General features: G+C 44.9%; 2 protein-coding genes across 2 annotated transcripts in view; both read right to left on the bottom strand.

Moving 5' to 3' along the window:
* Nucleotides 1-734: 734 nt before the first annotated feature.
* On the bottom strand, nt 735-6,642 carry LOC149285762 (RNA demethylase ALKBH5). Its single transcript, XM_089495078.1, has 4 exons — nt 5,978-6,642; nt 2,654-2,734; nt 1,043-1,183; nt 735-921 (listed from the first exon to the last, which is right to left on the bottom strand). Exons 1-4 carry the CDS (start codon nt 6,640-6,642, stop codon nt 735-737), a joined length of 1,074 nt encoding a protein of 357 aa, XP_089351204.1.
* A 2,747-nt stretch (nt 6,643-9,389) lies between these two features.
* Nucleotides 9,390-18,883, bottom strand: part of LOC149285761 (unconventional myosin-XV-like) — a 31,440-nt gene continuing 21,946 nt past the window's right edge. The window contains 23 exon segments of the mRNA XM_089494839.1: nt 9,390-9,491; nt 10,019-10,159; nt 10,325-10,458; nt 10,544-10,677; nt 11,132-11,265; nt 11,483-11,643; nt 12,060-12,156; nt 12,559-12,636; nt 12,890-12,984; nt 13,160-13,290; nt 13,709-13,791; nt 14,518-14,591; nt 14,890-14,962; nt 15,321-15,393; nt 15,898-16,076; nt 16,261-16,466; nt 16,636-16,710; nt 16,893-17,004; nt 17,286-17,427; nt 17,678-17,796; nt 17,896-18,011; nt 18,262-18,337; nt 18,741-18,800. Of these exon segments, the coding sequence (XP_089350965.1) occupies nt 9,390-9,491; nt 10,019-10,159; nt 10,325-10,458; nt 10,544-10,677; nt 11,132-11,265; nt 11,483-11,643; nt 12,060-12,156; nt 12,559-12,636; nt 12,890-12,984; nt 13,160-13,290; nt 13,709-13,791; nt 14,518-14,591; nt 14,890-14,962; nt 15,321-15,393; nt 15,898-16,076; nt 16,261-16,466; nt 16,636-16,710; nt 16,893-17,004; nt 17,286-17,427; nt 17,678-17,796; nt 17,896-18,011; nt 18,262-18,337; nt 18,741-18,800 (2,595 nt within the window).

Raw genomic sequence — 18,883 nt, 5'->3', positions numbered from 1 at the left:
CCTGCTATGCACAGCAATCCAGATACCTGGCACCAGGTACAAAATAAGGAAAATCGTCTTATATAATATATTTCTATTTTATTATTATTAATGCTTATTGGTAGAAATAAAACATCTGGAATTCTTTAGAGTATCTTTAATCATTTCAAAAAACGTTTTATGAAATTTCCTAGCGGTTTGCATTTATTAAGTGGATCCGAGGAGCAGACGGGGACTTGAGGTGCGGCTCCGATGAGGCTCACTGGACGCAGCAAGAATCTAGATTGGGATCCACCGGGATAACAGACATTTTGTTTCAGGAGACAGAAGAAAAATAGGGGAAAAAAGGAAAAAAAAACAAACTGCTAAACAAAAATTGTATTGAAAAGGCAACCAAACCGTTCTTTGGGAATATTGGAGTATATTCCGTTTCAATACGTACTGATCCTTCGCTTCAGGATAACCGCACAATGCCCCCCCACACGGCTCCGTTCCTCCAGCGCGTCGCTTTCAAGCTCACAGAACAAACTCCGTCTGAGCTCCGACATTCAAAAAAGCTAAGTACCGGCGTGGGCCATCCCGTCCCAGCGGAAAACATCACAACTCAAAACGTGCTGGACCGGGATCCAGGACAAGTGGCCTCGATAGGTCCTCCGATACAATTCCGCGTGGTGGTAGTTACAGGGAAACGGCGGAGGAAGAAAACACGAAGTCCCACAAAGTTATTCTCCCGGCGACTGCGGACTCCAAATACCTCAATGCCGCCTCATTTTAACTTTGCGAGCTGGGCTTCCCTCGTCCTCTCCTATTTCACCATAGCCGTCCACGTACTCATAAGACCTTCGCCAATAGTTCTCAGAGCTAAAATTACTCCGCTTTCTTGGTTTTGGTAAAAGCACAGACCGCCTGTTCTCCTCTTTATCCATTTCTAGAATCCGAGGTCTGCGAAGCAAACAATTCATCGGTAAGAAGCCCGCACCTCAAACACAGCAACCAATTCCCAAGACCTGATGTTAGCAGCAAGCATGCCCCCCCCCCCCGTTACCCGCTGCGTTTGACGTACCTGTGGGCTGCGTCTGGGTCTGCCTTGCGATGCGATCGCTTTGGTTTCAGGACGTGCTGCCGTTTGCTGCCAGAGAGACGCTCAGGGTTATAACTGCTGCTAAAGGACTTTGTCTCCAAACGTGGAGCCTCATTCCTCGTTCTGTTAGAAAAGACACAAAACATAAGAAACGTACATTGAATAAAAGACTAAAAACAGACCCTAAACCGTTATAAAGGTAGCATTTAACTTCTAGAGAGCAAGGAGGAGCAGGGAATCCATAAATGGGACTACTGATCAAGTGAGGTTCTAGAGCGGTCAACCATCCATGCGTGCGCCTCGACTAATCGGCTTTTAACTCTCGCAGCGAGAGGCGTTTCCACCAACCGGCTGCTGGTTTTGCGTATTTCGCCTGCCTCAGGACGAAGGACAAGTCACTGCTTTGAGGGATAAAGGATTGCATTCTTGCCGCACAGGGATTAGATGCGGCACAGGAGCTCCTGTCCTCCCGGTTTAGCTAAAGTGACCTTGATGTCTTCCCGCTCCCAGCAACGGAAAAGGGAGACAATGGATGAGAAGACATGCGCGGTGCCAGCCTCCGAACGTTTTCAGTGTCAGGCAAAGCAACATGTTTTATCTGTAAAGCTGAAAGGGTTTGGTCTGCATCACCGCGGCTGCCCGGGGATTGGCAACTACTTCTTTAAAGGAAGATATAATTAAATCCATTTGAAAGCCAGACTATTGTGTTAGTTCTCCCGATTCCTTTGTCTTGAAGCCCAATAATAAAAAAGTGAATTTTGAATAAATGAAGGTGCCAGAGTGATATGTTTCCATTGCCACCGGCACAGACTGCCACCGCCACTGTCTTACGCATCGCAGAACGTTTTCCCGGAGCAGTTTTTGAATACCAAATCTCAGGCCGACAACTCCATGGAGCCACCAGCCACACGACTTCGGCATGAAGGTCCTGTGAAGCCATATTACATACCCCCAGGGTCCGATCCAAACAAACTGCCCCACTGTCTGGCTTCCGAGAGCAACAGCGATCCCGGCTGGTTGTGGAGATGAGGATCGCCCCACACTGGCCAACTGAGCCGTTGAATTGATCACTGCCTGTGCCGTCGCACCACAGATGGTAATAAATTGCCATATGTAAAGTAGAATGCTGGGACATGACATCATAACCTGGCCTCCTGCTCAAACAGATCGTGCAACAGCTTCAAATAGAAAGTTGGTGGATCCCTCCGTTACCCCCACCAAAGGTGTCTATATGAAAGCGTGTGATAGATAGATAGAGATATATATATATATATATATATACACACACACACACACACATATATATATATATACACACACACACATACACACTACTGACCATTTAAAAGTCCTATTGAATCATAATGAAAAACAATCCAGTAAACCTGAAAATACTCAATAAGTAGGTTAAACATTTATTATTAGAGACCTGCTATCCAGAGGGCAGGGTTCAACAGCCAAGGTTTGCGTGTGTAATTATATATTTATTTATTTTACACATTAAGCAGCTGTTAATAGACATGACAGTGTTAAATTAGACACCCAGCCAGCACTCCCGACACGGATAATATTACTTATAAAATAGGCACCTACTTTCTGAGTATGACAACAGCACGTCTCTCCTTGATGTCTTGGGGTCGGATGCAGTGTGTGATCTCGTCTGCTGCATATCCGCTGTAAAGAGAACAGGAAAGTGTCACAATCTCAGTCGGGTGAAAAACCACCGCACAGAAAGCGAGCAGCATATCAAAGAATACATTTACGAGCCGTGTACAAAGCACCGGCAGAGATAACGTGGAGGCTAAACGTTGTTTTACTGCTTGGAAACTTCTATCGCTAGTCTTCTATACAAGGGCAGGACCTAGTAGCCTGAAAGACCAAAAACTATCAGAAAGATCCCCATCACAGCTATCTGGAGGAGAAATGTAAGAACGAGAGGCCGCAATCTAACACTAGCGGGTCAGAGACGGAACAGAAGGAAGTTTTACTTTACCGAGAGGGCGGTAGATAAGTGGAACAGCCTCCCAGCAGAAGTGGTAGAGGGTAATACAGTGAGGGGATTAAACATGCATGGGATAGACATATGGCTGCGCAACGGGACTCTTAGCGGGACATAGGAAATAACCCACGTATGTTTAAGAAATTCACAAAACTAAACTAAAAAGTAAGAAAACACAGAAGCCGCTGACAGCAAAATTCCTCGTTCCCTGGGATCCGGTAACACGGCGCTCCGTAACGCGACGCAGACACTTTTAGCTGCGAATCTACCAAGTCATGAGCGCCTGTTACCGAGCAGCGGCGGGGATCCTATTTCAGCAATCTCCTCGTCCTATTCTGGGTGGCAGGAACACATAGCCGCGTTTCCCTAATTGGTAAACCGGTCTCCCAGTTAAAGGCGAACGCAGACCACGTGCCGAGACCTGGGGCCGTAACGGGTAAGCGAGGGGCCACGTGCCGAGACCTGGGGCCATAACGGGCAAAAAGAACCGCAGAGTACAGCGTCTTTCCCCACTTATTCTTCACATAAACAGTCTTAGTCAGCTGGTGGCAGCTTCCTAACGAATGAGGAATCCCCGGCGGGTCTGGCGGAGGCGAGCTTCCTGCTTGTTTCCGATGTGACAGCGGAGGCAGGCAGTGTAGGGGTTAAGGGCAGATTCCTACAGCCTTCTGGCAGCTAAAGCAGTTCCTTGCCATCCATACAGCCGCTAAGCAACCTGCGGGGGTTTCGCATTCATACAGGAGGCGGGCGAGGTAAAGGATCGAGGCATCGTAACGAAGCCTTCCGAGGTCTTGGCCGCATCGCCTGCCTTAGGAAAGACCTTGAGAGCCAAACAGCATGAAGACTGTTCCTATACAGAGAAAAATGCCCAGCACTCAAAGGGTTAACATGTACAGGCTTCAGCAAGAAAAGAGGGGTTTATGATGGAAACATTTAAATACATAAAGGACAGGAGGGAAGAGACCGCAATCTAACACTAGAGGGTCAGAGGCCGAGACGGAAAGGAAGGAAGTTTAACTTTACTGAGAGGGTGGTAGATAAGTGGAACTTCCTCCCAGCAGAAGTGGTAGAGGGTAATACCGTGAGGATATGAAGCATGCATGGGATAGACATACGGCTCCTGAATCTAAGACGAGACCAACGACTGATTAAGGTTTGAGTCTTTACAGCAGGAGAAACGGGAGACTAGACGGGGGCCAAATGGGGCCGACCTGCTGGCAGAATCCAAGTTTCTTTTTCAAAACATTTTCTCATCTCCTGAGTGGTTTTAAAAGGCTGAGCTGCAGCTTCCGGAGCCGAGCAAACCACGGACCTCACACCCCCCGCCACAGCGGGTTTAGAAATTATTCAGACTACGTTTTTCCGTGGCGGATGTGAACGTGGAACACGCGACCCGACGCCGAAAGAATTCATGAACACGACGCGGATCGCAGGTCGTTCTACACTAAGCAAAACCCTAAATAACCTCACAAGTCCCGCTGCACGAGGCGCCCATTCATCACGTGCGACATCCTGCGGGGAAGCGAAATAAGCTGCAGCTTAGTGTCTAATTCCGGTGACCTCTTCCATTGGATTAGAAGAATACTAATAGTTACTCCGTATTCCGGGAGAGCCGCTCTAATCAGACTCCTCGGCACAGAGAGGACCGTCATGGCCGGAGGTGTCCTTTGTGTTCCCCTCAATCAGCCTCCAGAGGGATGCGGCTCGAGCTGTCAGAAGGCAGTCTCTGCGAGAGATCCCCGCTCCCGTTCGACAGGCACTTGATCCCTAAACGCATCGGGCCCCCGTCTAGTCACCCGTTTCTCAAACCTTAATCAGTCGTTGGTCCCGTCTTAGATTCAGGAGCCGTATGTCTATCCCATGCATGTTTAATACCCCCTCACTGTATTACCCTCTACCACTTCTGCTGGGAGGCTGTTCTGCTTATCTACCACCCTCGGTAAAGCAAAACTTCCTCACATTTGCAAAAGTAACTTAAAGAGCTTGTTATATTCTTAAGTGAAATGATAACGGAGGGGGCTTTTCCTGCTCACGCATCACTTTCTACATAGTAGTCATCTCCGTGACCGATCCCAAGAGCTCTGCAACAGCTGGAGGGCAGACCGTTGGCTATTTTAAAGTCATGTGACCAGAGGCTACCCAAAAAGGGAGCGTGAAGGAACGGACTACTGTCTTCCCGAATAGCACGAGAATGCCGCTCCTCAATCAGCACCAACACCGCACACATCCATGACCTTGAAAGTTAATTTTAAAACCAAGTCTATCGCCCCGTATAATATATATATTTCCGGTATCCGAGATGTTACTTCCTGATTCGACTGGCCAGCTTCTCGGAACTCGGGAAGATAACGCGTCGGCCCGATCTACAGCCCTGGTCCATGTATGACATCATCGAGTTCTCTTCCTAAAACCATCACTATGAGCCTCCTCTCCCAGTCACCCCACCAGTCATACATATTACCCCTAAGTAGGGCATTGAGTGCATCGCTGCATTAACTATTAACCTTCAAGTCTATTTGGTTTCTAAATCACTAACCATGTCTTCTCCAATACTTTAACCCTTCCGATCTCCATGACCAGATTAACCCTGCGCTGACATTGTTAAGTGGCCTTCGTATTAACCCTAGCATTGACTGTTCCACTTCCCTCATGTATTCATTCACTCTACGTTTGCCATTCCCATGTTACACATTACCCCTGGCAGCCTCTAATGCCTTGTATTAACCCTATCTTGGCCCTGAATCATTACCAATAGCCCAGTGACGACTTGACAGCTCCATAGCTCTTGCATTAACCCTCCCTTTGCCAGCTCCATGCTCCTTACTTGGTCATGACCCTCACGGCCCTGCATTTCCGCTACCCCTGATCATGTACCCCCCCCCCCCCGACCCGGCTTTTTCCCCTTCGCCGCCAACTACCTGAGCACGGTGACGCTTCCCCGCTTGACTGGCAGGAAGACCACCGGTTCGGACACCCGGATCGGTTTGAACTGGAACTTGCAGCCGAAGCAGAGGGCCGAGTCGCTGAAGAAAGACACGGAGACGATGGGCCGCTCGAAGATGTGGATGGGATCCACGTGGGACACGATGCAGCCGCCGGGCTGGTAGTCGTTAATGACGGCGCTGTTGACGAAGCCCTCGGGGATGAGGCGATGCTGGACCAGGCGGCGGATCACCAGTTCATGCACCCACTCGGGGATCTCGTCAACCTCGCCTTTGGGGTACAGCCGCTCCTGACCGGGACCCCGCTTCTGCAACTGGGAGCCGTACGTGTAGCCCTCACCGAAAAAGTACTTGTTGCGAAGCGGGGCCCGGTCCACTGTATGCTCCCGGTACAGCCCCTTATCGGCCCGGGACACAACCTCGTCGATTTTGGCCTCGATACGGGCGCACTCCTCTGGGGTAAAAAGCCGCACCTGGTGGATGCCGCTGCGCACCTTGCAGGCCTCCTCTTCCTCCTGCTCGGCCGTCGCTTCCTCCTCCGTGTCCGAGGCCGGGTGCTTCCGCTTGCCGCTTTCCTTGGGGCTGTCCCGGTACAAGGATTGCAGCTTCTCCCGCAGGTCGGTGTAACCGCTGACAGACATGGCGCTCACCCGGGGCTACGCGGGACGGACATGGCCAAGGCTCAGTGGTAGAGCTCCATTCTCGCGGCGACTCGGTACGCGGGGCTCTCCCGCTGCGCAAACACCGCCAGACAGGCCTGGGCTGAGGGGATCCTTGCTGGGATTGTTCAGAGCAGCCGTCAATCAGAAGAAAGGGCGGGACAAAGCTCTGTCACGGCTTCCACAGCCAGGACCCTGTCATTTAAGGATGCCCTAGGCGCGCCTGACCCAAACCAAAACAACGATACTCAACAAACTCTCTTTCAACTCGAATAGTTTTATTAGTAGACGGGTCATGACATGATAAAAATAAAATATCTTGTTTATTTATATTACTTAACTATATTTGCTTTCTATAGGTATCTTTAGGAAGCAGGCGACCATCACGCACCGTTTGTTTTGGGGCCACTCTCTAGTGTCGACGTGACTGTTGAAACGTTTGTTAGGGTCTAGAGTACTACCAAGATGGCCGCTACTGCAATTGCCTATGGTTGGGTGTACCAAGATGGCGCAATGGACTTTGCCAACTTTTCAGCAAAGCCCCGCCCCCGATCACCTGGCTGGGATTGACGTATCTGTTATCCGTATTGTATAACTTGACAACACTGTTTGTAAACAACGAGACTTTACTGGAGTCCAGGAGGCGCCATATTGGTGTGTTATGAGGTACTGCTATATATTAACTACACTCTGCTGGGCAATAAAGTGAAAGAAACCTCACAACACATAGGTTGCAGCAGTAAAATATTTAATACACCTGTGCTCAAGGCGGGAGATTTTGAAATAGTATATTATTAAACAGTTAGTGGTTAATATGAGGTAGTGCACCTATAGAGAGAATGTAAATGTAATATTCATTTAATAGTTGAAGCGGTGAAGAAGACTACGCCGTGTAATGCCTTTGGCGTGGAAAATACATTCATGAGGAAACCGAATGCGTGTTTATATATATATATATTTGGGTTAAAGTTATTGTCACCCCAGTCCGGCTGGATACTCGTAGAGACCATATTTATTATTATTATTATTATTTATTTATGTAATGTTGGTAATAATACCAATAAAAATGATCTATTATTTGTTTATTTTAATGTTATTATTAATACCAATATAAATTATCTATTTTTTTATGTTATTAATAACAATATAAATTATTATTTATGTAATTTATTATAATTATTTTATTATTATTATTTTAGTTAGTTTGAGGGCCATTATTGTCTTAACGGAATGTTTTAGTTGTTCATCCACATTAACTGTTTATCATTAAAGCATTATTACGATTATTTACAGGGTGACTGGGTACAAGTTCTTTCTCCGAGTCACCTGGCCAAATAGGCTAATGGCCCGTTGAGCAAGAATGGCTCGTTTCTTTCTCTTTCTCGTTGTCCTGCATTGAACTCTGGTATTTTTTTCTTCTCGCCTGTCGGCTCGATTACACCCGTTCAGCCTGCCACCAAATGTATTATGACAGCCTCTGCTTTCAGCCCCCCAAAAATCCTTCCTTTGTAGCTGTACAGGAATGTACTGCAAGAGCGTTAAAGTCATTGAAGGGCTCGGAAGTCTCATTATTGTAAATCCTTAATCCTCTCGCGACCAAAACCTTTTTATCAGATTTCACAATCGAGCTCGTTTTTTTGTTTTTGTTTCCAGTAGCAATTACTATTGTGTGCGGGTTGTGTCCATTGATGGTTCTAAGCATACCTGGGTACTCTCAGGGTTTTTGCCCCAGTCTCAGGGTCTCGGGGGCAGATTCTCCGGGTCACACAGTCTGGAGCCGACTCCTTCCTATTCCCCCGTTGTGCTCATATATAAGACTCCGAGTTGGTGCTTTTGCTCCCAGTATGTTATGGTTGATTTCCCTGCTTGAATGCAGGTGACTCAATTAAGTGTATCTTTAAACACTGACAAGTCAGGGTTTCCATGACGACCGATATTTGAGCCATTTGGGTAACACATTTGACGAGTGAGTACATAAAATCTTCACGTGGGGGGCTATTAAAGGGTTAATATGTCAAGAATCTCAGCGGCAGCTAATTTAGAGAACCAACGGTGCAAAGTATCTTCGCCAAGTACTTTATTAAACAGTACAATGTTTAAAACCACAAAAAAATATATATATATTTTTTTTCTTACAAAAACAGTATTTTAAGGAAATTGCAAAAATACTGAGCCAGTCAGATCCGTAAAAACTAGCGAAGTAACAAAATAAATCTAGAAAATAAACGCAGCGATCCAAATACGCAAATCCGAGCACAGAAAATTCCGAAGAATCTTCTACTGCAAAGATCACATGATTGAAATAAAAAAAGGTACTTCCGGTTTACCCAGAACCCTTTGCGGTATGGGGTTACCTGTATCAGTGGGTGATTTTATTAGACGGGGTCGTTTTACTTATTTTTTAACCTTTTATTATATAAGCATACAAGCAAACCATTTTTTGTGCTTTAAAGTGCATTTCTCCTCCAAAAATCTAACTTTGAACAGGACAAAAAAACCTCGCGCTGGCTCATAAAAATAGCCGTTAAGAAAGAGGCTGCTGTGTCGCTGGATCAAGCCTCCAGAATGCCGAGTGGCGAAACACGTTGGTCTCTTCTTCAGCGTTTACTGTGATACGTGTTGTGGGCGTTGCCGCCCGATTGGGCGGTTTTGTTTATGTGGATGGCACGATCGTAGCCTGGCCTGTTACTGGATAATGGACAAAAGAACCTAGCAGGGTAACCTGCCAATCAGAGCAGAGTTATCTCACTGGGAGGAAGCGTTAAGCGTTTATCGCAACTCTGGAGATGGTTTTCCATGTGGACGGCGACCACTCTGCACAGCTCCAGACCCTGGGGGGGGGGGGAATAGAAGCAGGATAGACTTTATTACAACACAATACTTATTCATCAAACCTGCAAAGCTAGTGTTCCGGGGCTACACCATGGAGAAGGGTAAGAAGCTGGGAACTCTTTGGCTGTTGATAGACTACAACTCTCATTATCCAATGCAAAGAGACATGAAGTCAGATATCCCAGGCCAGTAAAACTTTAGTAAACGATAATGCCAAACAATGACTCTGCTAATAAAGCTGAAGATTGGAACAGCAAACACCGAAGGGACTGTAGACTAGACATTTCCAAAATACAGACAGAATTATGTATAATGGGGAAAGAAGAATGAAAACGTACCCCGTGTTATCTCGCCTAGTTAAGGATCCATAGAGACAGCAGAAGAATAGGAAAGAAATCAGAGAACGAGAGAGAGAGTAGGTCACAGCGAGACCTTTCCCACTCCCAGCCCATCATCGGTGGTCTGTTATCATTATAATGGCCCTAAATTCCTATAAACTGGGGTAAACATCACCGCTCTTATATACCTGTTCCAGCTGTAGTTGTGTTACCCGATGTGACATCATATCTCCCAGTGCAATGTCTACATAGGGGTAACTGAAGCCTGAAGCAGGTCGCTGGGTCTTTGTGCTCTGGATCTCCTTCAGCGGAAACGTCACCACCAGCTCCTAAAAGCCAGCAAGACGTATTTAGAGGGTAACTATCTTGTTAAAATAGACCTATGTTGGGCAACCCACAGTTTCAAGGTTATTGTAACTTCTGGAATTCTATAGATCAAGAACGTGTTGCCCTATCTGATCCCACCCAACATCATCCATTCTGTAGACACGTACGTGTGTTTCCTTGTTGAGGAAGTTGAGCCCATTCTGGTTGACGGCCAGGATACACGGAGAGATCACCATGTTGTTACCGCAGCTTTGGATGTAGAAGAAAGAGGAGCCGAACATGGGGTAGGCACTGACCAGACCTGGCAGAGGGAGAAACAGACCCATCAGCACCACCTAAAACTAGCAAATCACCGTTAATCACAAAAGGTCCATGAGAAGCTTTACCCAAGAACTGCGCTCGTCCCTGGTGTGGACTCAGAGGCTGGATCTGCTGCATATGCTGCATCACCATGTTCAGCCATGACTGAGGCTTCACCGCCTTGTAGAACTGGCTTGGAATATAATCCTGAACTTCACGGCTGTGGAAACGAGAATCGGGCATGTCACCAAGTCACTGAGACACGTGGATGAGGCTGGAATTTGTACATAAAGGCTGACGGACACCCCCATACCCTGAAAATTAAGGGGTCTCTAGATGGATGTATGGGAAACTGACAAAGCATAGACATAAATGAAATTAAGTATGTGGTAGGAATGTTAAGCCACATTGAGTTGTCTCCGGAAGACCTAAAAAAGTGTTTCTCTTCAGCCCAGAACAAAGTGTAGAGGAACCCCAAATGAGTTGAGCTGTCCCAATGGGGAAAGGCAGGCAACTTATAATAAGTGAAATCCAAATATCGATTCATACAATCAACCCATCACTCCTGAGACTTATCGAGGTGCACCCAGGCCAACTCTGCCCCACACGCACATGAACTGCCCCACACGCACACAGCCTGCCCCACACGCACACATGGGAGCTGGATAACGTACACAGTAGGCAGATAGACGCTGTCTTTGGCGCGGTGTTGGAGAGCTGCCAGCCGCGAAATCTGCTGAAACTGTTGCTCCGTTGGCTTCAAATGGGATAAGACATTAAATAGTCCTTTCAGGTAATCAGGAAGCACCTGGGAAAGGAGTAATAAACAATGGGGTTAAATGTGAGGGCCGGAGACAAGGGCATCTTTAACAAGGGTATTAGAGTGCCATATATATATGTTGTGCAGGATAGGTGTAGGGTGCATATTTTATTCTTTTTCTATAGGTGCATTTGGCCTGTAATGTTTATAACATTACTATACGTGTAGTTTGTTGTAGTAGATACAAGGTGCAGAAGCCCCGCACCTGGTTGTAATGCATCGTCGCATACAGTTCATTCTCAAACTTCAGAGGCTGCGTCCAAATAACCCTCCTGAACCAGAACATGTAGTTGCTGTCAGTTTGCTCCATCTCTGCAGACACATCCAGAATGTACTCCTTTCGGTTCAGGGGTCTGACGTTCTGACCTGAGTGGAGGAGAGAACGGTGAAAGTAAGGAATGACTTCCCAGGCGACCCTAGACGCACATGAATCAAGAGCCCTCCTTCCCCATCACAAGTGGGGAGTGCTGTGGGGTAGAGTGGGCAGGAATAACTGTTTTTCACGCCCACTGACGTACCTTTTATTTAAATGAGGAACGCTATGGTTTGTATGTGTAGGAATGGGGTCCGAATCACTCATTATATTAGATTTAATTTATTGAACTAAAATTGACAATTTACAAAATTCACACCCAGCCCTCTCGAGCTCACGCCTTGACGGTTCCTTAGCATTCCCCCTGACTCAATAAACAAAGAAATCCGACTCTATATTTTGATTATTATAGTATATGTTTATTATGTTTGCCTGTATTCAGGGGGTGTCATGTTCCGTACAAACGCACCTCTGTTAGTAACCGCGAAGATGGCGTATTCGTTGAAGGCTTCCTCTTTGTGAACTCCCATCTCCATGCAGATCTCCTCAACGACATCAAAAGCCACCTACGACAGAAAAAGCTGTCAGGCTACCATTATTGTCCGGATCTACCAGGGCTTTTGATCCTCTATCTTCAACTGAACCTTAATTCTATACAAAAAAAAATCACATTAGCAGTAGATTGGTGTCTTAAATGGGACATTTAGGTAGGTGGTTGACCTAGTCATGAGCATATTATCTCAGCCATAACTTGTGATATGGGCAGACTGCTAAAATGGAATACTAAATGCTATTGTGGCTTCATGGGGTGGAATATTCCCAGATGCCTTCTCTAGATCCTTGACACGAGGCTCACGTGTGACTCTTATCAAAGATGAGGTGGGGGGGTACTTTGGTACTGTTTTTGTGAGAGAACTGAAGCTGAGTGAAAGCTGTGTTTTATTTGCGCTTCTGTGTTTTCCACCAACCGAACAAGTCTTTATCTTAAGATGACGTTCAATCCCTCCAGGCAGAAGGAACAGCTGCCTCTTCGAGCTTCTTCCGGCCTGTGGCAAAGAATCACTAATTACACTTCAAGTTTAATAATGAGCTTGACAATTTCATGTCAATCGAAATAAAAAAAACCCCCATATAATCTTCCCTAAGATTAGTCCATGAATGGAACATTCTAAAAGAACTCTTTAGTGCCAGACTACAAAGTATCAGTTAAATGGTGTCAGCCAATCACAGATCTGTATGTATAGAGCGGTCCATAAAAGGTTGGGGGTTTTGTAATTATTACACTGGTCAGTAACTCACCACCATGGCTTTTAGCTCAATTGTGCTGGGGTATTCACTTCTGCCTCCATACTGCAGTGTCTTACGAAGATTCTGCTCACAAGCCTTGGCAATGCCTGGAAAATCCAAAAATATTATTTCCAATTATATTGCACCGAGGAGGGTCAGCAAGAAACTTACTTCAACTTTATTTTTTTCATAAACCAACCCCTTTTGCCAATGGGCTACCACGAAACCCTCTACGTAAAAGGTGAATCGTGGGTGTCGCAAAAAGTTCTGAAAATAAATGACCTTGGAAGTGTAATCCAGGGCTCCGGCACGTGTCTTGAAAAAACTTGAACAAGTAAGGCTTCAGAACATCAGAGCACTTGTAATAAGCCGTCATTATGTAGAGGAGCCTCCATCCTCGCTGACAGCTGTCCCTGAATGACAACGAGAACAGGAGAGGGGCTACAGGATTGACCAATCACTTCAGACTAACACAAACATCAGGATACCCCTTCGTACGATTTGACCCACCAGGTGATAGGGTCAAACTTCTTCATATTCACATGCAAAGATCTCCGTGATTCCGCTAACCACATGCACTTCTGGTCACTTGATTAAATACTCCCACACTTGGTCTTCTTGGTGTTCTGATGGCTTATAACTTACCTCCTCCATCTAGTTGGCACCTTATCTTTCATGCCAAGTAGATGCTATGATCCTTCGTCTACTCCTTCAAGTTCACCTACTTAATTCCCTCCAGAGCTTGAGGTTTCTACTTTTATGTGGAATGAGTTTGTAACACTTAAAAACTGCTAACTCCGAGGAGCCCCCATGTTGGATTCTGGTACTCACGTCTTGGTGCTGGAGTTATCTGTGACCTGTTTGATGATCTGACAGTATCCCTCGTCCTTCATGACCTCGTGTTCCCCGCACAACTGCAATGACGTGAAAAACATTTAGCATCTTCACTGCTCCCAGATCTCAGGAACCTAAGCTAACCCCTATTACCTCTAACCAATGTTTTTCTCAACACGTGAAGGTGCTCCTTCACACAAATTGACACGTTAGACTGTGATCATGGAACTGGGGTAAAGTGGGACTGAAGTCTCTCCTTATGTAGATCAATTCATTATTGTATTTTAGAATGATGTGTATACAGTTTTGACTTTTCTAATCATTATAAAGACCTGACCCCCAATGAGCTCTCGCTCTGTTCTCGATCCCAGACAAACACCTCAACTCCTTTATAATATTTGGAGTAAAGAAAAAAATGACTCAGTCTTAATCACTCAGCCGGACACTCTGACTAATGAGTCTACAGATGAACGGACTTCATTAGCATTGCCATAAAGCATTATCCCAGTGTGGTGTTTGAGCAGGGAAATTCTGCTAAAATGTCACATGACTGGCAGCAATGGTCTGCAGAGAGTTTATTGGAACAAAATTAGAAAAAAAAACTGGTTCTTGTCAACAGTAACCGACATTACTGTATACAGCGCTGGGGGTTATTACTGTATACAGCGCTGGGGGTTATTACTGTGTACAGCGCTGGGGGTTATTACTGTGTACAGCGCTGGGGTTTATGCTTACCAAATGGAAAAATATTTTTTCCATTTATTGTTGTAACACCTTTTACATAATGTGAATGTTTTAATTGTTACCTTTAAGACAGTGCAGACAGCATCCAGCTCGGACTGGCCCTTCATGGAAGCATCACCCATAAACCTCATCACGGCTACGGGAAACAAAGGATCTGTGCTTAGCTTGTGCCAAGATCATCAGTAATAAAAAGTGCAATACTTTGTAGCATTGGGTTTGAATATTGGGTTCCAGAAATGGCACTAGGACTGATGTTTCACCTTTTAATTGGCGGTGATTTGTGTTGAAGACGGTCAGTGGACACTTACTAAAAAAAAAAGCTCTAGAAATGACAATTTATAGCCATTCTTACCTAAGACTCCAGTGAAAAGTATATCAAAGAATTGGAGCATAGGAGGGAACTCGAGGGGAGAAGTATGGGGACCCGTTCTTACCCAGGAAGATCTCTGCGGCTACTCGGTTCATGCTGCTGTCACTGAACTCGATGAGGGATTCCTGGATAGGGTTCTGAGAAGTAGAAGACAGAAGGTGAAAAGGGTGTAACGCTAGATGTGTGACACTCGGCAGTATGTGAGGCTAGGAGCATACAGATAGGTCTTCTAAATACTATCTGAACTCATAGATAACTATTGTTTGAAGCAAGATCTTTGCACCCAAAACCATGTGAACCTTCTTGGACGTACATTGTGGCAAGGTTGGCATGAATAGGCTATTGTGTGCAGCGATGATTTTACAGACATTATGTAGAAGTTTAATTTTCCCGCGACTGCGGCAGGGAGTTGAGATGTTTATATTTAAAAATAAGAGTCAAGGATAACTTTAGTCTTGGACCTCCTGCTCTGTTAAATCTCATTGAATATCTCACCTTAGTAAATTTCAGCATATCAGCCGGGTCTTGGGCGTCTTTGCTTTTCTTGGAACTCTGCTTAAAGGACTCTCTAGAGAAAGGCATTGAAACAAGAATTCAGCTTGAAATTCCAAAATTGTCATAAACTCTGTTCTGTTGAGTTTCCCCCAATTTAAGCTTTAGAGTCACAACTGACAACATTGTCTACGTTCTATTAAAAATAATGCGAGTTTTAGTTCCTTTACTTAGGGATGCGTTTGATATATTTCACTGGACCAATGTTCATAGAGTACGTTTTCAGCTCACTTAAACTTTCAAACCCTCCTTTTATTCATGTTTAATATGGGAAGGGACCGCCGAGGTCCTGAATGGCTACTCTACTGTACATCTTACTCTATGAATGTTGGCCCAGTATGTTTTCAAATACAGCAATATCTGTTTTGTGTTACCGTTCAATGGTTGTGGAGTTAAAATGACTAAGTGTTAATTTTATGTACACTACAACCAGGTCCATCCAACTAATGCCACCAGTAGTCTAGGTTGCTTTAGACTGACATGGTTAAAATGTCTCTTAAGACGTTGACACTTTTGATACCCTGGAGTCTTCTTTGACTGTTCGTCTTGCAGTCGGGCTGCCATTCTCTGTCCCTCTCGGAAATACTTCTTGGCAAAGTCCACCATGTTAAACTGACTTCCCTGCAACGTAATCTCAGAAGTGGCTGGATCTGCGTATTCATCCAAACTTTCCGCGTATTCGCTGGGTGTAGGGGAGCCCTGGGGAGACACAGAGAGAGCGAGAGATCAGTCATATGAAGGCAGAATTGGGGGCTTACAACAGACGATGGCGTATTGATACAAAAGTTACAAGGTACAAGGGGCAATCACTATAATGTATCATTTCATAAGAGACCTATAAGCTTTTAGTTAAAGGGAAATGTGGGTGTAATTTGCATCTTACATCCATCTTTTTGTCAAACTCGTGAGCCACAGCAGTTGACGCCACAGCCACAGCAACTGCAGCTGAAGCTGCAGCTCTGCTCCGCCGGTTCCTCGGCTCTTCCTTCCTGTCGGCCGGCAGGCTGACAAAGTCAGGCGCTGCCACCGGTTGAACGCACTCTGCTGGGAAAAGGCCAGCTCGGCCATGGATGGCTCCAAACTTCCAGCCTGCAGATACAGAGCCAAATTAGTACACATGATGATATCACAACAAACTTTAACATCATTTAGAAAAATGTATCACATATATAAACTGAGCCAATAGAAGTCGTAGGGAAACGACTACTGTGTATAGAAAGAGAATGAAAAGGAACAGGGAACAAGCCAAAAGACCTACCAAAATCTTGAGTTCCACGTTTTAGCTCCTCCAAGTACATCACTTTCTTCCTTACAACACAGCCATAATTTTGGCCTGTCCGGGTATCCATAGTGCGGGGTGGAAATTCACAGTAAAAAGGAAAGGTTAAGCTGGGGGATGTTTCTCAATCATTAAGTTTTTAGTTATTATAGGCAGGGGATAGACAGGTTCGGGTATATTAAGCTAAAAGTTGCCCCATTATTGGTTTCCCACCCCTAAACAATTAATATTCTGACCTTTCTGAAGTCCTTCCAGTGGCTGAAGACGGATAATGTCTCCTTTATGGAAACTCAGAAAGCTCTTATCCTCTGTCACGTAGCTCTGGACAGCAACAACATAGTTGGAATCCTGGAAACAATCCAAAAAAATCTGGGTTATAAAATTGGAATTGGCATAAAATCACGGAAAAAATATGCAGATACGTTTCGATTGATTTTATCATCTCTCATGATTCTGATTAAAGCCAAGTTGCTAGAACTTTCACAGTTCATATTAAGGCTGACATAGAAGCATCCGTCAAGAAATTTTCCCTGCTGAAGAACCCATTTTTAGGAGCCTCACTGATTGTGATGAACGAATGGAAAGAATCCATTGACAGAGCTCACGCTCCGCTTTCCCACCTCGCTTACCTTCTTGAGTTCCGTCAAAAAGCAATCGATCATGGTCTTGACCTGGCTGGACCTCGAGGAGAAAAGGATGAGCTTCTCGTTGGTCAGGTTAAACTCCAGCATGTTCTTGGACAGAACCGTAACAAACATGATGTCGGCGTAACTGCAGACGCGAGAAAGTATTTTAGTTGCCGAAAAAACTTGGCTTATTGAGAACTTATTAATTGTTACACACGACTTCTAGTTTTGCTAGAAACTAAGTTGTAAAATCGGTCTAAAACCCTAAAAAGTCCTTGATGGACTATACTAAAGAACTCTCTATGCAGCAAGAGGCCGTAACGCATAATAATAAATGAATTGATTCAGAAAGAACATGGCTTGGCCGGAATATTATGTGTGCGAGGATTCCCTACCTGTAACTTCTCAGCACCCGGAGCTGTTCTGGGTTTGACCCACTGCTCTTCAACATCTTTAGAAGTTTTATCCCCATATGAGAAACCCCAAGGATTTGGACACCAGTCCCAACACTTCCCTACAAAACAAAAGATACATGCTTGAACAAAAAAAGCCAAACCACACAGGATATTGGATTTTTTTTTTTAAATGTATCATTTTTGATATCCAGTCTTACAGCCGCTGGGAAAAGTCTTGAAAAATACACTTCCCATTCTTCCCGGGCGGCCGTCACAATCTTCTTCTTTATGGTTTCATCAGCGATGGCGTTGATGGAGTCCAACCTGTACTCAGCTGCATTGGATAAACACAGGTTAATCTAGGGTATTAACTCTAATTATAAAAAAAAAATATACATTAAGACATATTCTCCTAAAAAATGGTCTGGAGGCAGAGGGAGATATAATAATAAAATTTGCGATTCTCATTCAGCAGGTAACAATGCAAATTATCTACTGCCATCTGCTACAAGTCATACTTATCTAAGGAGACATGAGCAAGATGGAAAGGTTCAGCTCCACGAAGTTGTCCTAGCAATACCCACTTAGCAGGCTTCTCATCTTCTGTCTCTCCTCCTTGGTGATCCTGATGCAGCTCTCCGACAGGGTGTCATTAATCACCTTGCAGGTTGGATACAAAGATTTGGTAAGAAATCCATACAAGGAAGAGAATGTGCAGTCATTCATATCATATATCTGATTTCCTCCTAAAATACACACTTATATGAGAAAGACCACAAATAAGATTCTAAAACATGTATTATTTCAACATTATCTCAACTACTACAGTATCACCAGTCTCATGATTGACAGCCAGCGGCATGATGGGAATTGTACTTCTAGAACAGATGGAAATAGCCACTGATTTGTTACAAGTGCCACATGCTTGAGTCTCATGTTGAAAATTGGGTAATTTAAAAAAAAAAACTTTAAAAAGGTTCTGATCTACAAGAGGCTGACCAGATGGCCCTTTAGCCAGGGACGCCCAGTTAAATTGGCGATCCGTTTGAATGATTGGACTCACTTGCTTGAAGACTAGATCCAGAATGAGCGGATTATTGAAGCTGTCTCTAGGATAGAAAACCTACAAAAGAATTGGAGAATCGGGTATTGGTTTTCTCCGACATTCCAAACAGACAAATGGATGTTCTTTAAATAAGCAGGGGT

Source organism: Sceloporus occidentalis, unplaced genomic scaffold, assembly GCF_023333645.1.
Source record: "Sceloporus occidentalis isolate IW3139 unplaced genomic scaffold, rSceOcc1.0.p SCAF_76, whole genome shotgun sequence".
Taxonomy (NCBI): Eukaryota; Metazoa; Chordata; class Lepidosauria; order Squamata; family Phrynosomatidae; genus Sceloporus; species Sceloporus occidentalis.
The sequence above is the reverse complement of the archived record's forward strand: the minus strand, read 5'-3'. Positions and strand labels throughout refer to the sequence as shown.